Below are 27,573 nucleotides of genomic sequence, written 5' to 3' on the forward strand. Positions count from 1 at the left end.
AAAAATGAAAAATTATTTCCCTTTATACATAATCTACAACCATTCATACAGTAATGAAATAATAATAATAATACAGATAAATGTTTATTTTTATTACTCTTTTTATATTCTACCGATTTTGTAAATGTCTCGCCAGGAGACGTCGCCAATGTCCCGTGCCGATGGCCGCAGGCCCATTTCGGTAGTAGTTGCCGATGTCGTGGTGTTACCATTGGCCAGCGCGTGGCTCGGCGGCTGTTAAGGCCCATGATTAGGAGTATTCGGTGCACTCTGCCATCAGACACACTTGTACTCTGCCCAGCATTAAAGTCTGACTTTAGTTCCCCCACAGTTCGCCTACGACGTCCGCCTTCTTTAATGAGGTGTGGCCGCCCAATCCCACGACGTCTGGATCGCGTTTCACCTTGTTTTCAACAAGTGTTGAAGACACTCACCACAGCACTCCTCAGGCAGTTTCTGAAATGCTCGTGCCGAGGCTCCGGGTCATCTCAATCTGTCCTTGGTCAAACTCAGATAGATAGTACGCGTTTCCTATTCTAGACACGGACAGCACGCTCACTGATATTCCATGCACCGTACGTATGTCTGCCTAGCAGTCATTCCTCATCAGGTGATTCTGTTATCACCTGTACGGGTGGTCACAATGTGTTGGCTGATCAGTGTATGCGTCAGCAATAAAATCAGCCTCGGAACTTTTGGATGAGATAAATTTCGACTGAAACGCTTAGCCTCCCATCAACTGCTCTTATTGACGCCGATTACTTTTTTCGGGAAAACTTCTCGCACATGACCTCGCAATAACTCTGCCGTTTCCATCAACTTCTCCGCTCATGAGAGCAGTATATCGGTCAATTATATACTTCCCCAAATTCTAGCAACAACGTTGCTGTTGACGGTTCATAACTCAACTACCCAATTACGTCGATAACAAAAGACGCTTGTGAAGAATAAAAACTTTTTATTGACTATTTTGTGATGAATGTGTTTCTTCTTATAAACAATTAATTTTATATTGTGCTCTGAACTGTATACTTATTTTTATTGTTATGAGGTAAATTTATGGCAAAAATTAACAAGTGGAAAAATAAATCATTATTAGCACGATATGTTCATGGTAGCAATTAATTACATATGATTGGCGGTGTAATGAATGATGATAGTAAATGTCTGCTTGCTTTAGCAGAGTCTCAAAGCTATATTTGACATGAATTCAAAGCACATTCAACTGTTAGTCCGGGTTGCATAGGCCATCTGCCATACATTAATATTTGGCGTCGGATTAAATTTATGCATACAGAGTTCCAGATTATCTGAACATCAACAATTGCCATTATTGTTAAAAGTTACTGGGGACTGTTAACCTCATTTCTCGACGGAAATTATTTGTCCACTAAACCCTTTATCCCACTTGCACTTTGAATGAAACAGCAACTTTATTTTTATTTCAGCGTACTCTAGTTTGGTAGCGTGCGTTATGCAGAGGTTTCATTCACAAAAACGTGGTGGCTGGAGCCTGTCGTGTTAAAAAATACGTAAAAATTGTAAATAAACACTAACCACCACACATGATTATTTGTGAATAAAACAAAAGCACATATTGTGTAACACTGTGTTAAACTGCAGTACTGTTTAGATGGAAAACAATACAACAGCTGCTGCAGAATATGACAATCCAGACAATCAAAAAAAAATCGATTTAAAGTAACGACTAATACGAAACAGAAATATATAGGGCGTCCGTAATTAAAGTTCAAAACGCTGTACAGAGAGAACCACTGCTGAAATTGTCGTCAAATGTGCGCACTATTGAAGCATGGAAAATGTCATTAATAAAAAACCAATATGTGGTTCTGTAAGCGTCTTAAGGGAAATGGGGTCGGCTACAAATGACAAATGAATTTCAATATAACAGCTAAGGTCTGAGTTGCACATTACACCATCCGTTCTGTTCAATGTGCATGACTGCACAAGTTCGGCAGTCAACAGTTGTGCCACTGTTCGTTATTGAAGCCCGTCCATCATGGCCAGGTCGTACCATATCGGATGGCAAAAATCGGTTTTTATTGTCCTGAGGCCAGAAACCGCATAAAAAGCGAAGTAGCATCGGTTTCTCAGTTGTTGTTGGGCCAAAACCGCATAAAAAGCAAAATGACAGCAGTTTTTAATTGTCCATGGGTTTAAAAATGCATAAAACGCACAATGACATCGGTTTCTAATTGTCATGTGTCCGGCGCAAGACATGTTGGGTACGCTGCCCGCCGTTTCCTGCCGCAAGCTGAAATCAAGAAACAGCATGTTGCTAAACGGATCGGAGTGTCAAGGGATCACGTTCAAAATGCGTTCCTCAATTCGTGCCTTCATTTCAGCTACGATCATAATTGGGGAACAGAACAAACATCTTTCAGATAAACCCGCATAAACACGCATTAAGGTCAGTTGATATCGATGGCCAGTCTGTACGGAAATGACATTTCCGAAATCTGCAGCAGCCGCTTCATTGCCTCTGCAGTGTGCACAGGTGAGCCAACTTGCACAAAAATGATCCTCTCCACACATTCATGCTACTGAATGGTTGGAATGACGTTGTTGCACAAAAGTCTCTCTTAGCTTTTGCCAGTAACGGAACTCAGGACTCATCTCCACAAAGAAATAATCTCCTGAGATAAATGATGTCGTCAACCCCCACTACATAGTCATATTTGCAGAATGAAGTGCTACTGGTTGATGTGCGTGCGGATTTTCCGTTGCCCACATTCTGCTACTCTGTGTACTGACATTTCCTTGGAGATCGAAATGGGCTTTGTCTGTTCACTGAATGTTCTATGGTCATTCATTGGCCACTTCCATGAGAGAAAGAAATGGCCGACTGAATGTTTATCTTACTGGCATGTCAGCAGGTAGCAACTTCTGAACGTGGGTACTTTTTTACGTATAGAAATGCACGATGTTTCGTAGAATTTTATGCACCGTGCTCCGAGACACGTCCGTAGTTCGGGCAATTCCCCGTCCACTGCATGTTTGCACACCGTCGCTCGATCCCTATGGCAGGGCTATGGTCACATCTTTAATAGAAGCCGGATGAACATGCTTTGCTCCTTCTGTCACGTTAAACTTGAAAAGTACCTGCCTTTTCGAATTCTGTAATCCTTTCCTCTAAACTCTTAGCTGACACCAGAATGATGCCTTTTTTCACACCCTTGAGTATCCAGAATTTCTGTAGGGTTACTGGCGTACAGTCACCCTTCTTGTAAAAGACCTTTACCACCAGCGCGCGATCCTTCGTGGAGACAATCATGTGGGGCGTTGGACGCAAACTGAGGAGCAGCCGTGTGCATCGTATCTAATTGTGTGCACATTCTGACACTTACAGTGCCATCAATTGGTAAAATTTTCGTTATTTTTTTTTTTGTCGCGTGACGATTCCCCCTGTGTTGATAACATGCTGTTCAATTATGGACACCCTTAGACAAGTACTGAAAACTTATGGCTACTGATGGCGGTAATCAACACATTTTTCATAACAGAATGGGGTAGTATTTTACAGACATTTAGCCAGTTAGTTTCACTAAACCGAAACCTGTTGTAGTCTAAGAGCACATGGCTACTTACATTAGAGCTGAACGTACAGACTACGAAGTCACACATGGAGAGCAAGTGGATGTCCACCAAGATTCCGTCAAGAGCTTCTTTACTATATTTCGTCTTCCCACTTGCCCTCGAGGATATATTTCGATCCCCAATAACTGTGTAGTCAGGATATCTGCAGAAAAAGCAATTTTTAATTAATACAACTGCAAGCGATAGAAACGTACGAGCTAGGACACTAACGAGGGGAGGCCACGACATTCGGATCGCGGGTTTGCTTCGGATCGCGGGTTTGCTTCAAACTTCGTACACTTTTAATAGAATATGCAAGTAGTAAGGCGTCCTACTTAGGCAATTTCGAGAAAATCACAATAGAAGTTTTACGTATCAGTGGTGTACCGGTGCGTTGGGGCCGTGAACACGAGGTGGCAGAGATCATGTGGCTATCGTTCAAGCTCCGTGATTGCTAGATCGACTCCCGCTCATTCTATCCTTTAATCTGTATATTTTCCGACACTAGATTCTTATCTATTACATTTGGAAGGTAATTTGATGAAGAGACACATGTATTTGGGTAAACTTTTAATGACTTTCCAAAGTTATTTCGCTGCTTACCAATTTTTATTATTACAACAAATATTATACTACTTTTGTTTCTACAGGCAAGTTAAAAACTTTATCAAGCGCCTTCAGATATACTCATATTTGATTGACATCGAACGCCAAATTTCTTCTCTTGAAGATGCAGTTAAAATACGTTAAATCGTAAATAGCCAATTTTAAGCACCGATATTTACGAAAATGTTGCATTACGCAAGGTTTGCATCCAAATTGTCGGAAGAAAGAGAAGTTTTTTAAATGCCAACGAGCTTCGTCTTTCCTTAGAAACTCTGAAGACTCCTTGTGAATGAGGGAAAACTGCGTTCTGCAGATGTAGTTTTAATTTGTTTTCCGTATCCTGCAACCTGTAACGTCGAAAGCACACGATTAATCGTACATTACCCTCATATCCTGACATATCGTAATTCATTGTGGGTGTGAATAAAGTTATTTACACCTTTATTTATCGATGTCTGACTTGGAGTTTTGCAGCCTGTCCCCCGTCCTTGAAACTTGGGTCTATAGACGGAAGCGTCCAGTTGCAAAGCACCTTCTCGATACATTACCAGATTGAAGGTACAAGGGATTTCGGAATTCAAGGCTGGAATACATTTTAAGGAACACTTTACGTGTTTGATCGTTCTCTTTCCGATAATTATAAGATTTATTGTGAACTAAAAATTGGCAGACTGTTGCAAATGACATTGTAAATTCAATAAAAGTTCTTGTAAATACACTTTCCTTTCATCATACTACTTTTCAAATATATGTTGAAATTATTAGTATTGAAAAAAATATAAATTTAGGAAAACAACCTCAGTGGGACTCGATCTAGCGATCCACCGATTAAGAGGCTTGAACGCTAACCACATGACAGCCCCAGTCTCAACCGCAGAATAGCTACGCCCTGGTACATCAGTGACGCATAAATCTTATCTGGCACTTATCTTGAAATCGCCTAAGTAGTACTCTTTGCTAATTACACATTAAGTTGTTGTAATTGGCTATTAAAAGGGTACAAAGTTCGAAAAAATCTGTAATCCGAGCGTTGTGGCCTCCCCTTGTAAGAAAAAAAAGACACACCACGAAGGTATTATCCAATGGGATGAAAATAATTACGTTGATGTACACGTACAGGCACAAAATTATTACAATTTCATAAAAACAGTCATCAAGGGTACAAGAGTGGCCTTCGGCTCCGAAAGCCCATATCGTGATGTTTCCTTGAAAGGTTCGCATACTGACACTTGTTGATCGCCCAGCATTGAAATAGTAGTAGTAGTAGCTTTATTCATTCATAGATCTCTTTTTGCAAGGATTTAGGACATGACAAAGTATTTACAAATTTAGATCAGTTTAAAATAAGCTAATTCGTATACACATATGTTTACAGAGTTCTAGTTAGAGGCAATCATTAGGTTTACTCCTGGTGTACAATCCTTTTTTACCAATAACTTAATAAATAATGTAATTCCACATTGTTCACTCATATCTCACTATCAGTTACTGCACACACTATACACACATTGTTTCATAAGACTTCACTCACTACATACACACACCCACACACACACACACACACACACACACACACACACACACACACACACACACACACACACAGGTGATCTCTGGGCCATCTTCTGTGCTGCAACTTCCCATTTGCTATCCTGAAAAACTGAGTCAGTGTCCCTCCATAATGAGTGAGATGTTGAGCTCAGAAAGAGAAAGAGGTGTTAGTATTGTGTTACGCATAGCTTGGGGGTAGGTATTTCTAGAAATGAAAAAAAGAAGGAAAAAGAAAATAAAGGTGGTATGTGGAATGTTGGATATTTTATAATCATTATGATTACTATTTATTTGTATAACATTTTTTATCAAACCCATACTCTGTTTTAGCTAAGTAATCATTCAATGTATAAAATGTAGTGCATCACAGGTACTTTTAAGCTGCCTTTTTAAATAAGTGTATTTTTGCAATTTCTTTAATCTCTTTTGGTAATTTATTGCACAGTTTTATTCCTTGGTAGAAAATGCTGTTTCGAGTTTTATGTTTATTTTTTCTTGGTAAATGTAAGTTAAGTCTATCTCTTGTTCCATGGTCATGGACAGAGCTGTTGTTGCAGTCATTACCAATGTTATTTTTTATGTGTACAACTGACTGGTAATTGTATTCACATGTAACAGTTAAAATCCCCAGTGTTCTGAACAGATATTTGGAATGAGCTCGACTAGTATTTTTGCTTATTATTCTTATGGTTCTTTTCTGGAGTTTGAAAATTGTGTTCATATTTTGTGCATTTGTTCCCCAAAAAAGCATTCCATAGCTAAGAATTGGGTGTACATATGAATAATATGTAACTAAAAGACACTGCATGTTGCACACAGATGAGAGGATTCTAAGGGCATAACATGCAGATGACGTTCTGTTTGCAAGTACCGTTGTGTGTTCACACCACTTCAACTGTGAATCAATAATCATTCCTTGAAATTTTGCATTTGTTACACAGTTTATAGAGGTGCCACCTACATTTAATTTAACATTGTCAATTTTCCTCTTCAAACTAATATACATGGCATTAGTTTTCTTTATGTTCAATGTCACTTTATTACTTATTGATCAATCATAAACTTCCTGGAGAGTTTCATTTGCTTTCTCGGAAAAGGGTTCTCTTGTTTTCTCGGTGACTATAATATTGCTTTCGTCAGCGAAGAGGGTTTTTTCACCATAAGTAACACTAGTGGAAAAGTCATTGATGTATATCAGGAACAGTATTGGTCCTAATATGCTACCTTGCAGAACCCCTATATTAATGTATTTTGGTTGTGATAAGTGTTTTACTAAATGTTTGGATCTGTTTGAAGTATGTGTTATCTCTACTCTTTGTACCCTATCTGTTAGGTATGATCGAAACCAGTCCTTAACTACTGATCTTATTCCTAATCCTTCTAAATTATTTAATAGAATCTTGTGGTCGACTGTATCAAACGTCTTAGAAAGATACAAAAATATGCCTGTGACACACTCATCTTTATCAAGAGCATGAAGCACAACTTTTGTGAATTCTACTATGGATGAATCCGTATTTTTCCCACTTCGGAAACCAAACTGTGATTCCCTTAAATGATTGTATTAATTAAGGTAATTCATTTAACTGTCTTTCATAATTGCTTTTAATATTTTTGAGAATGCTGACAGCAGGGAAATGGGCCGGTAATTTTCTATGTCTCCTGCAGTACCTTTCTTAAGCAAAGGTACAACTCTTGCCTGTTTTAACTGCTCTGGAAATGTCCCTAATGTGAAGGATTCATTTATTATATTTCTTAAGGGACCTTGTATAATCCCTATGCATTGTTTCAGTACACACATTGGTACTTTATTTTCACCTACTGACCTTTTATTTTTTAGTTTCTGAATTGTTTTACTGACTTTATTCTCTGTGGTTGGAAGTAACAACATTGTATTTAGTGCAACATTATTTAAAGGTGTTATATTTGTTTGGGGGAATTTTTGCTGTAACTTCTCTGAAATACTTGAAAAATTCTCGTTTACATAGTTTGCTAAGTGCTGTGGATCATTTATTACTTTATCCCCTCCTTTAGCAGTACGTTATTCGGGGTTTTTTCCTCTGCCCGTTTCATTTTTTATAACGTCCCAGACTGCTTTGCTTTTATTCTCTGCATTATATATAATTTTGTCATTAAATAACTTTTTCGCAGCAATCAGCACCTTCCTATGGATCTTTTTGTATCTATGATTGAAATGTAAATATTCTGGATCATTGCGAATCTTTTTCATGGAATTGAGATGTTTGGGAGGACTTCTTAATACCTGCTGTTATCCATCTGTTTTTGCGAGATGTTGATACAGACATGCATACTTTTGGAAATGCGTTTTCAAAGTTCAATTTAAACAATGTGGAGAATTTAGAGAATTTCATATTCACATTGGCTTCCCTATACACTTCATCCCAGTTTTGTTTTTCTAGTTCTTTTGAAAATTCTTTTATTTTGATTTCTGATAGATGTCGTTTGTAGGCTCGTACTTTAGGGAATGATTCTATGCCTGAATTTACTTTTGTTATTTGACAGAGATGGTATGATAGTCTGAGATCTTTTACAGCTACGTCACATTTTTTTCCTGTCCACATTTGTGGCCACATGGTCAATTACTGATGAAGTTGTTGTGGTAACCATTATTGTACTATTGACCAATAGGGACTTGCCAAAACTTTGTAGGATGTTTATGAATGATGGATTCATTTATGATGTTAGTGTTGATGTTAATGTCCCCACACAGAATTATGTTGACCTTTGTACTTGAGACTTTATCTAGAACATCTGTTAACTTATTGAAAAGTGTTTCCACACTACCACTGGGAGATCTATACACACCAAATTATTAATTTCTTGGTGATATCAAGCCCTGTTAATTCAATAGCTGATATTTCAAAGTGTTTCTCTTCACTTACGGTACTGAGGTAAAGTCTTGATTTGATCTGTGTTCCTTTTCTGATATAAATGCATGATACTCCACCCCTTGGAGTAGTTCTGCAATAAGAGTTTGTCTTTTCATACAATGATAATAACACATGTTCGATTCCTGTGCCTCTACACCAGTCCTCATTAATGCAAACTACTGTGCAGTTCAATGATTGGAGCTCAACTTCTAATAGTTGTATTTTATTTTTTACTGATTCCATGTTTTGCTGGAGGATTGTTAAGTCTGTGAAATGTCCCATGTTACTCTTTCCAATGGTTTGTTTTTCTTTGTGACATCTGGTATATGTGATGTTTGAGGTGTTAAAATCAGTCTTGTGAGTGATTGTATCAGTATTTTTTACAGTGATGGAAATACTCTTTAGGCAGGGGAACTTGTTGCCTGGATTTATCCTAAAAAACTACTTTTCCTACCTATGACAACAGGTATTTGACCATGTGTGGCCCGAGATCCGCCCCCTATACTTTTATGAATCACCTGTACCAATCTTCCCTTTCCAGTCCTGTTTAGGTGTAGGCCATGCCTAGTGAAACCCCATCTGTTGATAGTCTCGACAGGCACCTGAGAAACATGAACGAAGTTGGCTGTCCTCTGAGCCATCCCTAACCCCATATTGATTCACCTCACAGCTCCATCAAGGGGTGGTCGATCATTATGTCGGAACAGCTCGACAAAGTGTACGTTGGTGCCATGAGTCAGGGAAGCTATCTTGTCCAGGTCACCACCTATGTCATACGCCCAATCTCTGTTCAAGCTGTTTCCCGCTCCACCCACTATCACTGCATGGTACTCTTTTGTAAAGTACTTACATAAAGACACTAGATCCTCCATCACATGAATTAGCCCTGCATTTGGCTTGAAGAAACTGGTGGCCTGGTACGCTGCCCCCAAACTTTCCTGTAACAGAGGGCCTACACCTCGCCCATGGTACTACCTAGCAGCAACACTTTCTTCTTCCTAACACTTTATACATTCCTAGGCTTCTTGGCCTCGGTTGAAGTGTGCTGCACATTTCCTGCTCCTCGTTCTACCTGGGGCTCTTCTGCACTTAACTCTGGCAGTGGTAGATACCTGTTTTTTGTGTTGATAATAAAACTGTCAGATCACGTTCTCTTTCTTCCTATCCTCCTACCAGCTGCCAGTTCCCAACCACTCTCCTCGCCCCCCCCCCCCCCCCCCCCCAACACCCTTGATCCTTATGAGTCCCTCCATTGCTTCCTCCAACTGTGCCTAAAGGGCATAGATTTTCCTTTCCTGTTCCCCAATCAGAATGTTCCTACTGCAATCTCTGCAGTTCCTTATGAGTTCCTCCATTGCTTCCTCCAACTGTGCCTAAAGGGCATAGATTTTCCTTTCCTGTTCCCCAATCACAATGTTCCTACTGCAATCTCTGCAGTTCCAGGAGAGAGCCTCTTCTGTTCTCCCAACATTCTCCCCACTGCTTCCCCCCCCCCCCCCCAGTGAAAATATTTCCTATAATATTGGCAAAAAATCCCTCTATCCACCACCCTACACCTCGCCCATGGCTACTACCCATGGTCAGTTTCGAAAGAATTATTATGTTTAAAGAATGTTTTAAATTTGTCAAGAACGCGAGATAGGCTGTGTGTAAGTAAAAAACGATTATACTGATTTAGAGGTACAATGACAGAAGAATGAATTTGTATTTAATTTGCTTTTAGAGAATTTACTTTATCAGGCTTTTTTGGTCAGGTTTTTAAACGTTTATAACTCGAAAAATTTAGGCCTAGATCGTTTCTATCTAACTAGTAAACAATACGAAATGTGTTAGTTAAATATGATTTAGAAACGTTTAATTACACTTTTATTGCAACAGTAGACACTGATGAAACTAGTAGCAGTCTTTTCTAAACAGGTTTTGCACTATCAAGAAAACTTCAATAGAATTTTTTGTGTTTATGTCAGGCAAAATTTCGGGTTATATCGCGAGTATCGGGACTTCAGCTAGAGAACAAGTTTTTTCAGGAACAAGCGCTGCTGGGTCGCTAACATTCAGTTGTGTGACAAGAACGGACACTACAGCAAATATACAAAACAAAAAAATTTAAATTTGACCCTATTTCATCTTAAATAATTTCTTTTAGCGGACGAACAAAATACCTGTGATTTCACTCGGTGGCCATCTTGAAATTGAATCTGCAGCAATTTAGGGAAGGATTGCACTTCTGTCACGTTGAAGGATTCTGTTCTTGCACGATCTTTTTCCGGCCGCAGCGGAATCGGAGACTGATGTTTTATCGGATTCCTTATATTTACGGTACACCCGTTAAATTGTCGTACGAGGAAATCCCCAATTCATCGCTGCCTCTGAGATGTTGTGTCCTTTCACTCGTGCGTCGACTATAACACCACGTTGAAACTCACTTCAATCTTGGTAACCTTCCACTGTAGCAGCAGTAACCTATCTAACCTAACAACTGGGCCAAACACTTTTCTTATATAGGCGTTGCCGACCGCAGCGCCGTATTTTGCCTGTTTACATATCTCTGTATGCCTATAACAGTTTCTTTGGCGCTTCAGTTTAGCTGCTTGTTGTTCTAAGTTTATGAATGTATGTGTTATGTGTTAATCCATAAGAAAAAATATCCCGTAGCTATGTAAATAGCCCAAATTCATTTCTCTATACCTGTCGAGAGTTAACTCTGAAACGGAAAAAACGGAAACTTAATCCTGTGGTTAAGGGCTATAAGCTGTTAAGGTAGTGACCAGGACTAGAACTTGGCGCTCCAATATGCTGTTCTTAACGTACTTATCTCCTGACAGGCAGATTAAAAGGGTCACTTCACATGTCCTTTACTGTTCGCATGATGTGTGGGGAAGCAACGGAGCACAGAACAGACAGTTACTTTGACTGACATAAATAGATGGAACCACGTCGTAAACAAAGGAATGTGTGCAATACTCTAATTTACCACCTGGTATGAAGACGGAATGTCACAGTGAAAAATGGCTGATGCTAGTGCCTATTGAGAATGTGAAAGTCGGCGAATATGAATACAGTGATGAATAGGAAGGAGACAATGAAAGAGATACGAATGCCGACTCCACGTTGCAGATTCCGGGTGGTTCCTCTGAAAAGAGACGGACGATATTCTTCCCCATCCTTGAAATGTTCCTATCCTGTGCTCCGTCTTTAGTGACTTCGACATTGACGGGACGTTAAACCCTAATTTTCTTTTTCCAACATTTCAAAGCTACTGTGAACCAAATAATACACACCTTATCTCAATAGCATCTCATCTACCTAGTTCGTTATTTAAATTTTCCAAAGCAACAGACTGAGCTCTTAGATTCGCGATTAGAAGGATGGAATCTTCTCTCATCGAAAGTGTGTGTTTATCGTGGCTGCAATGCCATTTTTTCTGAGTTTTTCCCAGGGCAGGTAACAGGCTTTATTTTAATGAAATCGATTCCATTACGGAGACCATTGGCCATAATTTAAATGTAAATGAGTGGCGCTTGTTCATAGATTCCAGCAGTGTCAGTCTGCACCCAGTACTCCACTACAGTGGGAGAATATTTCCTTCTGTTTTCGTTGTTCATGCAGTTAATCTGAAGTAGTCACACGAGAAATTTAACTAGCTACTCGCAATTACTCAGTATCCAAAATACACATAGTGTACACGTGAACTTCTACACATAATTGCAATTCTTCTCGGCATGCTGCTTGGGCACGCAAAGTACTGCCCCTTTCCTTACGAGTTGGAAAGGGGAGACGTAACAAAATACTGTTGCACGAAAAACTGGATTCTTCGTAATGAACCACAGGTTGGACAGCACTTTATTTCGACAACAATCCTCGTCTGGGAAATATTTTGCAGAGCAGACACTGATATGCAACAGATCACTCGGCATCTCAAGATGTAAGCATACCGCCGGGAAAGCCTGAAGAATTACAGTGCTCTTATTATCATAAAAAATGTGTAGCTACTCCCGCTGGATCACGTCAGAAATTTTTTTTAAAGCCGTGGACTAAACTTCAGTTGATATACACACTTGCGAGGGAAGTTTCCAAGAACCAGTATATCAAAAATAAATCAAGTAATCCCTTTTAAGACGCAAATTAGGGAGTTGGTGAGTGATTCTGAAACACTGGCATACGTGTCTTTCAGAAGTGTCTAGAAGGCCGTTTTAGGCAACCAAACGGCAGAGAACTATCACGTTATTCTGTTACAACTATTGATATCATATCACTATGTGGGATGTAACATATCTTTCAAAGTACATTTTGTTGAATGGTCATTTGTATTTCTTCTCTGTTAGTCATGGCGCCGTTAGTGGTGAACATGTAGAATAGGTCCATGAGGCATTTATCAACTGGAAAAGCGTTATCAAGGCAAATGCTATACTGGCGGCAAATGGGGTACTGGGTTATTTCTTTGCTGTTGGCATGTGGAAGTCTTTTTGCGAATGCGTAGCATTTTGCCATGACATACACTGTCCAGTCACGTTAATGTGACCAACCGTCAGAAGACGGATAACCAGGGCGGACTGCTGCGAGACATGCAGGAACCAGGCGAGGTGGCGCAGTGGTTAGCACACTGGACTCCCATTCGGGAGGATAACGGTTCAATCCCACGTCCGGCCTTCCTTAGTTAGGTTTTTCGTGATCTCCCTAAATCGCTCCAGGCAAATGCCGGGATGATTCCTTTGAAAGCACACGGCCGACTTCCTTCCCTGTCCTTCCCTAATCCGATGAGAGTGGTGACCTCGCTGTCTGGTCTCATCCTCCAAACAACCCAACCCAACCAACATGCAGGAAGAGAGACAGTGAGGTTCTGGAAGGTACCGACAGGGTTCTGGAGCCATGTTCACTCCAGTGCCACGGCCAGCTGCACTATGTTTCTCGATTGAGACTCCATGGCGCGTACGCAAAGATCGATATGGTCCCACAGATCCTCAATTGGGTTTTAATATGGCGAGTTTGGTGGCCAGGAAAGTCTGTACTCGTCCTGGTACTCTTTGAACCACGCACGTACACTGAGAGCTGTGACATGTTGCATTGTCCTGCTAGTAGATGTCATTGTGCCGAGGAAAAGCAAGTTGCATATAGAGTTGGACACAGTCTCCAGGGAGAGATACATACTTGTATTGATCCATTTCCTCCCACAATGACGAGAACACCCAGGAAACGCCGTGAAAATATTCTCCAAACCATAACACTACCTCCTCCGGTTTGGATCATTCAGACAGTTGTTGCAAGGTGTGTGCCTTTAGTCCGATGAAGCGCAAAACGTGATTCATCTGAAAACGCCATCTGTCACTACTCATTGGACGTCCGGTTCCGGTATTGGAGTGCATATTTCAACCTTCGTTGCCGATGAACTGCAGTCAGTATGGCTGCATGGAACAGGCGCCCGCTGTGGCGTCCAACATACGCAAAAACTTGCGTTCAATGGTCGTTGAGGAGGCACTGTTGATAGCTCCTTGGTTTACCTCGGCAGTCAGTTACTAAACAGTTGCACATATATTCGCCTATACACATTTCAGTAGCCGACGTTCACCCCTGACATCTAAGACCCCTGGCGTGCCATAGTTGCCTTGGCTCCGGTTTTGGATGGCGCCACTTTGCCATGCGGGATATACTTTAACTACGACTCCGCGCGAAGTTTAAGAACTTAGCCATTTCGGGAATGCATTTATCCTTTGCCTGAAAGCCAATGATCATGCCCTTTTGGACGTTACAAAAAATGGCTTTGTTTCCGCATTAGACAACGACTGCACTGTTTCGGCTCCCCCCCCCCCCACTCCCCCACCCCCTCCCTCCCGAAACGATTTTTATACCCTCCACTGTTACTGCTGCCACCTGCCGTTTGTGATTCATTATTGCACGTCGACGCTCAACATCGACGGTTGTCACATTAACGTGATTGGACTACGTGAAATACATTGACTGCCATAAGTATTTATAAAAGCCACTATTATTTGAAAACTGAGGTCAATACAGAAATTCTTAAATTGGATCTATATTTAGGTGCGAATTAGCTTCCATAAACAGTGAATGTTGTTATTGTAACTGAAAAAAATATTGTTGACGAGTATCATTAACTGTCAGTCCATTATATTTCGTTGTCAATCCATTATAATGAAATTTTAAGCTTTATTTCTGTGCTTGCGTAAAATAGTCAATTAAAGAGGGTCGGCCTTGGCAAAATGTTGACGTGGTAGTTAGGTGCAGTTTAGATTACAAATATGTACTTTACCTTTTTTACGTTATGTGTGCCCTGTGACTGCCAACAAAAATGAGCCACGACTAAATTCACAGTATCTCAACTGCAACACGGAGGCATCAAAGTCTGTACTGAATTTTTGTTCAGAATATAGCCTTTAAAATATACAATTGGGTAAAATTATCTTTTATGTGACTGTACGAAGCCTACCATTGCTGTAGTAGACATATCTTGTGGTATTTGTGGTTTTTATTTGCCTGCTAAAATTAGTTTTGTCCTTGTTCTTATGTTTAAAACAACATGTGGCCATCGGTAAAATTTCAGGAATTGGCTTGCAGAAATATTTGGTGCGGTTTGTTATTTCTAGATTGGCTTGCGTATTTTTAACAACGTTTAATTTTGTTCCCTCGGGCTCATTGATGAATTCTGGATGTTACTATGCTGCTGTGGCTTAGACACACTTTTTCCATGTACCCTCTTGACAGTCGTTTATTCGCTGATTTGTTTTTTATTGGAAACTCCGAAGTCTGAATTTATTTGGATTTGTTTACGTTTTGTTCATGTTTGTGTGCATGTGTGCGATTTTATTGTGTATTGTCTAAGCGAACTATCAAAAATTACACAGCAACATGTCTCACACACACGAACACTCACAGAATGAAAACACGCTGGAATAAATTCAAACTTCGAGACCGCCAGTCGAAAACAAAGTAATCTGTTAAAAGTATGCAACGCAGTCTATAAATAAGAAACCAAACCAAATTCTTCTCCAAAACAAAATCTCATGAAATTTTACCGATTTTCAGAGATCGTTTTTAACATAAAAACAGCAACAAAAATGCATTTAGCAGACAAATATACATGTATTTATCAACTACAGAAATGGTAAGCGTGATAAAACAGCAAAAGAAATTATTTTACCGGAACATTTAGTTTAAAGTTTGTATTCTAAGCAAAACTCCAATTCAGACGTTGCCCTGTATTCTTGTGTAGAGGATGACATGTTGTATTAATTTACGATGGTAGCTCATTTCTGTTGACAGCTAGAGGGTACACCCAACGTAAGAGAAAGGTAAAGTACGTATGTAATCTAAATAATAACAAGGTCTGATGTCAAACTATTTCTAACCTACATAAAATTTATGTGTATATGTTTAAAAAACAATAAAAGAAGAAAAGCTCACTGAGGATACCACGAATGTTGTGAAACATGTTTGGCGATTAAACAAAGCAAACGTTGTGATCTTCCATGAAGGCAGATTACCTTAATTCATTATGTACTGTTCCATTTTACTGTAGACTGCAGTTTCATTATTTATTGACGCTACAGTAGAAACGATGTAAATAATTTTTTGACACATAACGATAGTCTGAACGATACTGGCAGTGAACAACCAGCTCTTGGTGGTTCATAAATATAACTTTCTTCGGATATTTACGACTGTGAAAAATCACTTGTGCAAAATATTTCTATATATGCGAACATTTTAGGTGAGACTTTAGTGTTATTGTTACTGATATCAACTGGAGTTGCAAGTTTAATTGTATCTGTCACAGTCGTTCGTGGTAACAGTAAACTTCTTTCCATTGATTTTAGTTGCACAATATACATTTTACAAAGGTTTACTTTCTGCCTTTTATGGTATGATGTTTGGAATCGTTTTATTGTAACCAAATAAAACCGTTTAACATTTTAGTTAAAATTAACATGTTAGGTACTCCTGATAACTAAACTACTGCACTGCAAAAACGTAGCCTTACTTTTTTTAAATTGCTATATTTTAATACATTTTTCCTATTTTAGGAATAAATATAAAAGAGATTAAGCGCTCTCATTTAATGGGGTTGCTAATGTCAAATTTCTTACATTCTGCCGTAAATAAGAGCTACTAAAATAACATAGGTGGCAGAGAATATTTAATGGTTAAATTTTTTATCTCTGTAATTCGACAGAAACTGGTAATTACAATGAAAAAAATATTTATCTAGACTGTATTGCTGTAAGAACATAAAAAATTGTTACATCCAGTGGTATTAGCAGATATGGGTGAGCATAAGAAGGGCATATCACTGTAAAAGGTCATGTCCATTATCCTCACTACTGCTACATTTTATCAGAAAGAAAATAAGCAGATAAACGAAGATAAGGTAACCATATGCACATTTGACGGACTACATCAAAGGAAATCAAGGACGTACGACATATAACAGCACGACGTCTAGCTATTCTTCCTCAGTTTATTCTTCAATCAAGTTTGTCGTGTAGATATGAAAACATTCATGTTTTGTACTTGAAGGTTAAGTGCTTTGGATGATTTATTTATATCATTCGCAGTTATAGTTCATGAATTATTACTTACTTTTTATTGATCTCATCGAAAACACTCACGTCGTCTGTAGCCACGTATATCTTTCTTGCTACACCGCCGTTTGTTATCTCCAGCGTTTCGTAGAAGTCCTCTACTGCGGCCATGTACTCGTCGACAGCGTGATATTCAGCTTCATGGAACAATTTGTCACTTCTTCGCACGTGGATCCTAGAGCCGACACAAACAAGCACGTATAAATATCAACATGAAAACAAACCTGAAACTCCGACAAATAATCTATTTAACTAATGAAGGCGCTACATTACCAGTTATAAATATTCTACACACCAACTCTCTTTTGCCACTAAGGATCGGTTTATATAACTCCTATCAGTATCACATTTGAAACTTTTGCCGAAGACATCTGCAGGTCACAGAAATCTAGATATTAATCAATGGCTTCGCGAAGACTGCTGACTGTAAACGTAATCAAATATAATTTGGTGTAATAACAAGAGCAAACAGAGGTACGCAGGCAGCTTTGTTTGAGTGTAGTGTCTCGTAACTATCTGTGGCGTGGGTGCAGAGAATAATTCTAGTATGTTGCTCGGATTCATTTGGCGCATCAACTGACGTAGCGAAAGTTCATTTCGGTTAGATAAACAAGTTTACGTTTGAAAATTAGCTAACAGCGTCTTCCAAGCCTCTGAGGATTTCGCCTGCTGAAGGAGATGGAACGTTAACCACAAAACATGTCTTCGACCACAAGCTAATGCCCATAAAACCAGCGTCACCAAGCAAATGAATACTGACCACTAAAACATTCATTGTATGATATTTTACTTTATTCCTCATTTGTGATCCTTTGTTACGAGGCAACCTCACTGGTTTTTCAAAAAATGTACTTCAGTATCTCACAAGAAACTGTCCATATCAGGGTTACTTTTTTATGGAATTTAGGGAAAAGAGCATCCCAGTTGTGATTCCGTACTGGAACGTCCGGTTTTTGAGTTCCTGACGGGCCACTCCAGCCTAGAAGATATGGAATGGCTCGATGGCTCGATATCAGGGTGGGTTAGATGATAAATAGATCCAATAATAGTCCATTTGCGTTCATTTCCGAAACTGAGTTATCTTCGGAACCATAGTCCACTTTGAAAGAAACACTCGATCTGCAGTACCTAATATGCGGCACTGAAGGCGAGACAGAAATACTCTAGTAATCCGTCGACTTCCTTCTGCATATAAGGCGCTTGTGAAGATAGTGCGACAAGGAAACTGGACATAGAATACACTAGTCACTCACCTTACATACCAGAATCTTTTCGCCCCCACATATTATAAGTAAAAAGAAGGAATTACATACATATTTCAAACAATGGAAAGCCCAGGATGCTACAAAAATAATATACTGTTCAAAAGAATTGGGAAACATGTGTGTCAATGTCCAGTGTGTTAAGTCTATTTCGATAAAGGGGCACTTTTGATCTCCTTGCACGGCATTCAATATAATTAACAATTAAAATCATTCTCCATTATTTGGCTTTGTTATGCATTACAGTGCCAGGTGACCCCTCATAAGGAAGTGAGTATCTGTGTCATAGTGTTTTCTAACGAGGTACAGAGATGGAAGTTGTAATTTGTGGACGTTGAATTCAACCAAGAACATGTAATATGACATCTCAATGGAGTACACGTTGCGAGGGCAGCCTGTTAGATCGAAAAAGGGTAGAACGTCGGTAGAGTTGCTGCAGAAGCCAATGCTAGATGGTGTAATAAAACTGATTATAGTGAGATAACTGCTCTTGGATCATATGAAGTGAACGATACTGCACCAAAGATACAAACACCAAAAATCAAGTGTTACGTAGCTATGTGAAAATGTTTAAATCAGTGTGCGATTTGTGCTTTTACCAGTGGGGGGGATGTCTTATGGGGTTAGTATAATTATATATGTTACCAGCTTCGACCGTGGCGTTACCCATGGTTAAACAGTTATTTGTAAATAGATGTTAATGCCGAAACTCACTATTCACGCGTATGCACTATCAGAAAAGCCATCCCTTGTTGTATCTTTAAAAGTACATTATAGGTAAAGCTTATTTACAAAATCATCTACATACAGGTATACGAGGGGAATTCAAAAAGTAAAGGCACATTTGTGAAAAGCTGTACTTATTCTGATGATAGAAAACTGAAACATGCGTTATTTTTCTACGTAACCTCCCTGGACTTTTCCCGACGTTTTACAAGTTTTTTTATTTCATCAGAAAATACGTTTATCGGTTGCATCTGTAACCAATTTTGCACCGCAGTAATGACGTCTTCATCACTTTCAAATCTTCTTCCCTGTAGTGCTTCCGTTAAGGGTCCAAACATGTGAAAATCGCTTGGAGCCAGGTCTGGACTGTTTGGTGGATGTTCCAGCACCTCGAATCTCAACACCTTTATTGCGTCGGATGTCCGTTTGGCAGAATGTGGGTGAGCGTTATCTTGCTGCAGGATGACACCTCTTCACAGTTTTCCACGACGTTTGGATCTGATTGCAGGTTTTAGTGTCGTACGCAACACATCACATCCACCATACAATACAGACCTGGCTCTAAAGCCTCGTTTACGCTGGGGCGACGTCTTGCAACATTGTGGTATGCTATGGAAATGTGGCGTACGTTGTCCTGCCATTTAGTTCTAAACGTTTTGAAATGCTTAACTACTACGTAACACTTTTTCAAAATTAATAAGCAAACATATTAATAGTATTAATAGTAAACTTTCAGTGTTCGGCTCCACAAATGTAAATTATTTGTAAAGTCTTACTCCAGTGCGTGGGAAATAAACATCCCAGGTTGGGATGCATAAATTAAAACCAGAGGAGGGGATGGTCTGATGCAGAGGGGGGGAGGGGGGGAATCTACCCCATCCCCCCAGCAAATCGTACACTGGTTTAAATGTCAACATTTATAAATACAGAATGCAACTACAATGATGATTATGGACTTCTCAAAAAAGATAGGCAATTTGTCATATTTTATTTACGAAATGTGTGTTCCAAAGGTTGTTTTGCATAAATAGATCGATATATGATAGTAATTTCTTTGCTACATGTTATTATAGGTAAATCTTTGTTCTTTTGTGCAGTTGGTTGGACGAGTTTGAAGTGCGAGGATGAAGAAGGAGTTACGAGTGTTTTATTCGTTAGTATTGTGAAGTGAAGTGACTGAAAATATATGTATAATTCTGCACTGTCACTCGCTCACTATCTCAGCGTGGCAAGTGCTGTGGAAATGTAATCGGCCGCTCAAGATACTAACTTACTCCAAACATTAATAAAACAACATTGGGCAATAAGAGGGTGGGAACGTTCAGAATGGATACAGGTGAGAGTTGGACAAGGCGGGTTGGTCAAGGTCCCCGAACCATCAGAACCCTATGTGCGGACCGATGCCTGGCCATGTCTGCGTTGTGGCATCGTATGGATACCACAAAAGCAATTCAGTCCGATCTCAGAAGTGTCACCGTGTTAATTACAAACGAGTTAAGATATTCTCTAAAATGGTTCAAATGGCTCTGAGCACTATGGGACTCAACTGCTGTGGTCGTTAGTCCCCTAGAACTTAGAACTACTTAAACCTAACTAACCTAAGGACATCACACACATCCATGCCCGAGGCAGGATTCGAACCTGCGACCGTAGCAGTCGCACGGTTCCTGACTGCGCGCCTAGAACCGCGAGACCACCGCGGCCGGCTCAGATATTCTCTGAAGCAAGGTGACGGCAGTGCTCGTGTGTGGAGACTCGTGGTGAGCAGAAACTGCCAAATGTTATCCAGGTAATCGACAAATTTCCAAGGTTCTGTGATGTCGCGGGGAGGCCCAGTGTTGAGAACCATACGGATCTTGGCGTTGTCCGTGGTAGCTTTACCTCCAGACAGTACATCGAGCAGATCCCATTGGACCATATGGTGGCTGCTGCGTACGGCGGTGGCCCACGTGGCTGGCGTCAGCAGGGATGTCATGCGAAACCTTGTCGTTGAAGTAAGGGAATGGCTCGCGGTGAGTCCTGACCTAAACCCATTGGCGCATCTGTGGGGCATGCTTGACAGACGAGTACGTGGTCGTCCTGTTCCATTACAGTTTCTCCAACAACTCTCATGGGCTCTCACTGAAGAATGGGAACGGATAGTAAAGTATGACCTCCGGCGACTTATACGGAGCATACCACATACGTGTCAGGCAGTGATAAGCGCTCACAGATGGCATATACGTTATTGAAGCTCTCAAAATACAATTAAAAGCACACTGAATGAAGCGATGAATGTTTTTTTTTCATTTTGTTTTCGATACTTCCCGGAAATTTCAGGTCATTTTGTTTAAAAGATTGAGACTGTAATGACGTTTTCTTGTGTACTTAATTTGTGACAGATAAAAGTATAATTTGGTAACATATCCAGTCCTCAATTACTGCTCAGTAGAGTATGGCACACGCTAAAATTCCTGTTCCCCTAACTCATTTCAGCACTGTATTATTAATACTCACCACGTCGAGAAGACGTTGAGTAGCAGATAGCCACAAGATACATTTGAGTTTTCGTCAAAAGGCCGTCTTCGCTGTGGCTAGAGACCCAGAGACAGTTGTCGCGCGCGCGCGTGCGTATGTGTGTGTGTGTGTGTGTGAAAGAGAGAGAGAGAGAGAGAGAGAGAGAGAGAGAGAGAGTTATGCTTGTGTGAATGTGTGTGCGTTTTCTACATGAAATGAAGGTCATTCGGCCGAAAACTCAAGTATGTGGCACTCTTTTCGTTGCACCTGTCTGCGACTCAACATCTCCTCTTTATGGTGAGTAGCAATCCATCCTTTTTATACGACCGGTTCTTACACGCTCCTTTTTATTTTCGTTTCTATTTCCTCTTTCTTAGTTTTCATTGTTTTCAGTTTTCTCTTATTATTATTAGCAGTGTTTTTGTAGTATTAGGTGGAGGATAGTTTTAATTGGTAAAATATTAGTAGTTAACTTGTTGCTATTCCTTAAACGAAACATTGCCTAAAAAGTTGTACACGTTTAGAGAACGAGGTCATATGTATATATTGGAATCCTGAAGCAATAACAAAATGTGCATCTTTTTTGTGCGTGTGTATGGTAAATGGCAAATAATTAGAGTCACTGACATTGCACAAAAACATCGCTGTGACACGGACAGCAACTTAAAATGTATCTGCAACAGAATTAATGCCTGTTTTGTTTATTGTATATCAACCTTTCATTCAAAACTTTAAATCATTTTTTTCTTTATAAAACAATTAACAGACATGATACGATCAATGTAGTGGGCAAATAGTCTAAAATAAGAGTTGAAACAAAATTACATCAACAATACCACAAGTGTATATGTTTCACATTGTGCCAATTGTGGAGGGCGATTTGAATTGTCATATTATATTGAAACATCAGGCACAACAAGGTCACTTACAAATCTTTTTATTGATTAATAGTTTCAACAGGTCTCTGCTGTCATCTTCGGATTTTATAACACATTAACAGAAGTTCATGATATTTACCAACTTGCAAGTAACATAGTGATGTTGTATCGTTTTACAGTAAAAGTTAGCAAGAAACCTCAGCATGTCAGCCATAAAATACCACAAACATAAAACATACATCACGTTGTGCTGTTGTCCTAGCGTACTCATTCACTTAACACCACCCTAAGTGAATGAGTGTGCTAGGACATTAGTACAACGAGATGTATGTTTTATATTTGTGGTATGTTATGTCTGACATTCTGAGGTTTCTTTTACTGTAAAACGACACACCATCACTATGTTACTTGCAAGTTGGAAAAGATCGTAAACTTCTGTTAATGAGCTACGAGATCCGATAATGAGAGTAAAGATCTGTCGAAACCTGTAATCACTACAAAGATTTACAAGCGATCTTTATGTATCTTATACACCAGATTAATATCACAATTCTATATCGATAAGCGACGATACGTTAGAAAAAGAACAAAAATAGGCGCACATTAGTTAAGTTAGTGTCCCTTACATAGAGCTCCCATACATCGAAGTCGCCCCCTCCCTCTACCACACAGATTTGTCCCAGTTTTTAGGACGACTAGGAGCGTCCTGGGGGTGGGGAAGTTATACAGTTTTACAGTTATGGGACCTAAGCCCGGAGCTTCTTTTGTGTGTGGAGAAATTCGATTTGTTGGCAACTAGTTGACTTTAATAAATCTTAGTTAAGATTCACTAAAAAAAGAACCGGCGCTTGGTTAGTTTTCTTTGTTTTATATTAAAAAACTGACAGACAGGCTTAGACGAACTCGTATAGATATAATTTCCACATTTCTTTATTGAGTGCAATGAGAAAAGCCGCGAATAGATTATCGCAAGCATGGCGCCGGCGCCCTGACCGCCAGAAAGTTGAGCGCAGGCAACCCAATTGTGCGAGTGTATGTTTCACTCCACGCGTCTGTTCTGCAAGCATATCTCGATACTGCAGTACACAGAATTTGGTAAGGGGACATGGCTCTGAGCACTATGGGACTTAACTGCTGAGGTCATCAGTCCCCTTGAACTTAGAACCACTTAAACCTAACTAACCTAAGGACATCACACACATCCATGCCCGAGGCAGGATTCGAACCTGCGACCGTAGCGGTCGCGCGATTCCAGACTGTAGCGCCTAGAACCGCTCGGCCACTTCGGCCGGCCTAGAACTTCTTAAGTTTTTATCATGTGCATTCCATAAGACTTTTTATCTCTATATAAGTAAATAATTAAGGCGAGACGACGAATGATCTCTTCAGTGCAAATACACGCCAGGCTTATGGGAATTGGAGAGACGCTGCAGTTTATGAGAATAATGGGAAAGATGCAATACATTCCTAGCGTGTGGACAAGCTGAGAATTTGCTTTTGACTGGAGGTGTACTAGGGTAGTCCGTGCAGGTGCGGTGAGCTCTGTGTCCGGATAGCTCAGCGGCCAGAGCATCTCCCTAGTTAGCAGGACACCCGTGGTTAGAATTCCAGTCCAGCACAAACTTTTATCCCCACTGATTTCAATCAATGCCCGCTTGCAGCCATGGGCTGTAATTCCATTGTTTATTACACTTCAAATCGTCATGAGGTGCACTATAGTCCGTGAAACGAGTGATTGGTTTTGTCAGCTCATGTGGTCAGGAGGCGGTGTTGCCGTATTTGGCGTACTACACCCCAGTCGCTAGGATTCTAGAACGTACTCTAGCGAAAAAAAAAAAAGAAGAAGAAGAAGGCCGAACAATACGCTTGTCCTATTGGAAAGTCTACGTTCATTAACAGTAAGTAGTTCTACGATATAAATTCGAAAAATTGAAGCCAGCTACTGAGTATCAACTATGCTGAAATATCTTCAAGTTATTTGTTACACTTGGTAATAGTGAGCAAACTCTTTTCGGAATACTGCCAGAGATTCACAGTTTTTCTTTTCATTGTTAAATATTTGCATTATTTATTTGCTCTACAATGAGTGACATAACAGTGTGCCAATACAATAACATTCATAATCTGAAAAAAGAACTCACTGTCTGTTGATCGTTCATCGTAAACTTCAGAGTGCGGTACAGTTACGGTAACGGAAAAACTCCACTCACATTGCTGTCAGGTTCTGATTTCGAATCGTTTTCTTCTGCACTGAATGATCAGTCAGTAGCATTTACCCAAGTGTCATCTAACTAAACAAAACTTTTGAATCTTACGCCGATGATCCTAATCAGAAATGTGAGTCGTCAAGCAACAATATCTGTCCTTTGCATCGATACCAGTATTTTACGTTGATTAACAGCTGAATGTCTCAAGCTTATGCCTTTGAGCACTGAGCGCAATCAAATTTGCTGCCTTTAAAAAGTTCTTTTTAGGATCAAAGATGTTCTGCAGGTTACCTGGTCCTTTATATTTCACCACTCAGTTTCTAGACGGTTCACCTCTTCCGGTTTTTAGGGGAAGCTAAAGATACTGATCGGATACATTAAGAAACCGAACAATATGAGGTAACGCCCAACAGGTATGCAACAAACCTAACGTGCAGGAAACGCAGGCATGACCTTATCTGACCAAAGCTACTAGGAAAACTACCATAGTCTACTCTTACTTATGATAGTCTATGGTAGTCGATTTTAGTTTTGCAACTGTACACGCTTTCTTTTGCAGAGACGACGTGCCTAATGCTATCTGCTCAAGCAACGTTCGTCTTTGGCCGGCTTCCCACAATCGCTAGAAACGAAACGACTCACCTGAGCTATGGAAACCTGACTTTTCTCCAAGACTATACATACTTGGACCTGTAAATGATTGTCATCTCATGAAAAACGCATGAAGTTAGTTGGGGTAATTCCATCTGCTTTCGAAATCGAGATCTTTACGTTCCGCAAACAAGTGCTCTACCGACAGAATTACACAAGGACAAGTCCCTGCCTTTCCTCACAGCTTTACTTCCTCTAGTACCTCTTCGCCTTCCTTCCAACGTTCACAGATACTCTCCTAGAAAGCTACAAACGAAGGTCCCGAGTTAGAGTCGCGACCCAGTGCACAGTTTTAATCTGGGAGGAGGTCTTAAACCAGAGCACACTCCGCTGCAGAGTGACTCATTCATTCTGGACAGTAATACATTTTTGCCCACAACACACAGCGACACACAAACATGCATCTTTCCACTCAATGATGCACCGTCTCATATCTGTTTCCATGTTCAAATAAGATTTCAAAGCATAGTTAGACATAATAAAACGTATTGACTCAATCAATAGCTACAGTCCTTTCCACATCTTGTGTAGGGAACAGAAATTGAAAAGTAAACCCTTCCTCTGTGATCCCTCTGCTGCTCCTTCCAGTGTCTGCAGGAAGTGGTGTACAGTGCCATATCTAGGACAGGTATCACAATCCCATACCTAGGACAGGTATCATAGAGTGTAGCAAGAAAGCTAAAGTTCTGCAACTATTGAATTTCCTACTATGTGGGGGCCCATCACAGTACAGCACTTTCAGTAGGAAAAATTAGACCCAGTTACTGGACAACAATGGGTATATAGAATTAATTGTCCTGATTGTGTGAAGTTTTATATTGGTCAGTCAGGTGACACATAGCAGGTGACGAATTTGGAGGTAGCAGAATTATGACTTCACATTTGTTGAGCACGTACTGAGTAAGGACCGCATCTTCGAGCAACAGTTCCTCGGTCCTCCACTTACCAATCAAAGGTCAAAAACTAAACCTACTGAAAGTCCAGGAGAGCAACAAACTTCTCACCCAGAGTTCTGATTTAATTTTGAATGACCGAATACGGTACAATAGTTCCTCTCTTCTACACTTATCAAGGACAAATAGAACGAAAGGGGAAAATTTTTTAACGATTTTGTATTTTTATCTCGCTATAAAATTTGTATCTTTCTTAATAAAATCATATACTGTACAAATCACTTAAAATCCGCATGGTGCATTTTTTTTTACCACCGTCTGCACCTGTTGAAAACACTAAAAAATTTGCATGCATGACTTCAAGATCAAATTAAGTCAGTAACTCTGTAGATTTCACTATCGAAAGACGAAATTATGTTTTACCCTTTGGTATCACTGTCGAAGATAACGTAGTGGCTCTCATAACGTAAATTATGTTTTACCCTTTGGTATCACTGTCGAAGATAACGTAGTGGCTCTCATAACGTAAACCCATTTAGTATGCAGATATTCTAAGAATTCTGTTACTACAGTGATCAGTGTGGATGCCGGAAAGGTAAAGAAATTTCAGATTCTGGCAAAACATTGTTATAAATGTTATTAGTGAACCATGCAGAACATATCTGTGATAGGAGCTATAAAGGAACAAGTAGTAGAATGGAAGCCGATGCAGCAAATGAAATTTTCAGTCGATCCATGAATGAAACCGACGCTTGTTACCCTAAGTTCTTAGCTAACAGGGACTCAAAAGCATACAACAGTAAAGTAGCAGCTCTGCCTTATGGTAATACGATTATCACACAACTGGGAAGTGTGAACTACGTCCAGAAGAGGATGGGCACCAGGCTGAGGAAACAAATGAAGTTTGGGCAACAAGAAACTTCGTGATGGTAAAACCATAAGGGGTAGGCTGGCAGACAGAATTGCTGATGATTTAAAACAGAACTATGGGACGGCCATTAGGAACACCACCGAAGATTTATTCAGAATGAGGCAAGCAGTAGGGTTTACCTTCCTCCACAAACTATCAACAGATGACAAATCATTACATCAACCTTGTCTCCCAGACCAGATTCATGACACAATCATCGCAATGCACAATATGCAAACATTTCACACAGCCATAAACATTCCATCTCATCAGCAACTATGGAAGTCGTAAAGTATTTTTACAGGAACTTG

General features: G+C 39.9%; 1 protein-coding gene across 1 annotated transcript in view; it reads right to left on the minus strand.

Annotated features, from left to right (window-relative positions):
• The window catches only part of LOC126232816 (alpha-(1,6)-fucosyltransferase-like), a 173,813-nt gene that overhangs the window by 65,919 nt on the left and 80,321 nt on the right, over window positions 1-27,573 (minus strand). Inside the window, exons 3-4 of the mRNA XM_049942822.1 lie at window positions 17,238-17,414; window positions 3,610-3,760 (exon numbers count right to left, since the gene is read on the minus strand). Of these exons, the coding sequence (XP_049798779.1) occupies window positions 3,610-3,760; window positions 17,238-17,414 (328 nt within the window). The remainder of the gene's footprint in view (window positions 1-3,609; window positions 3,761-17,237; window positions 17,415-27,573) is intronic.

The sequence above is a fragment of the Schistocerca nitens genome, chromosome 1 (assembly GCF_023898315.1).
Source record: "Schistocerca nitens isolate TAMUIC-IGC-003100 chromosome 1, iqSchNite1.1, whole genome shotgun sequence".
Taxonomy (NCBI): domain Eukaryota; kingdom Metazoa; phylum Arthropoda; class Insecta; order Orthoptera; family Acrididae; genus Schistocerca; species Schistocerca nitens.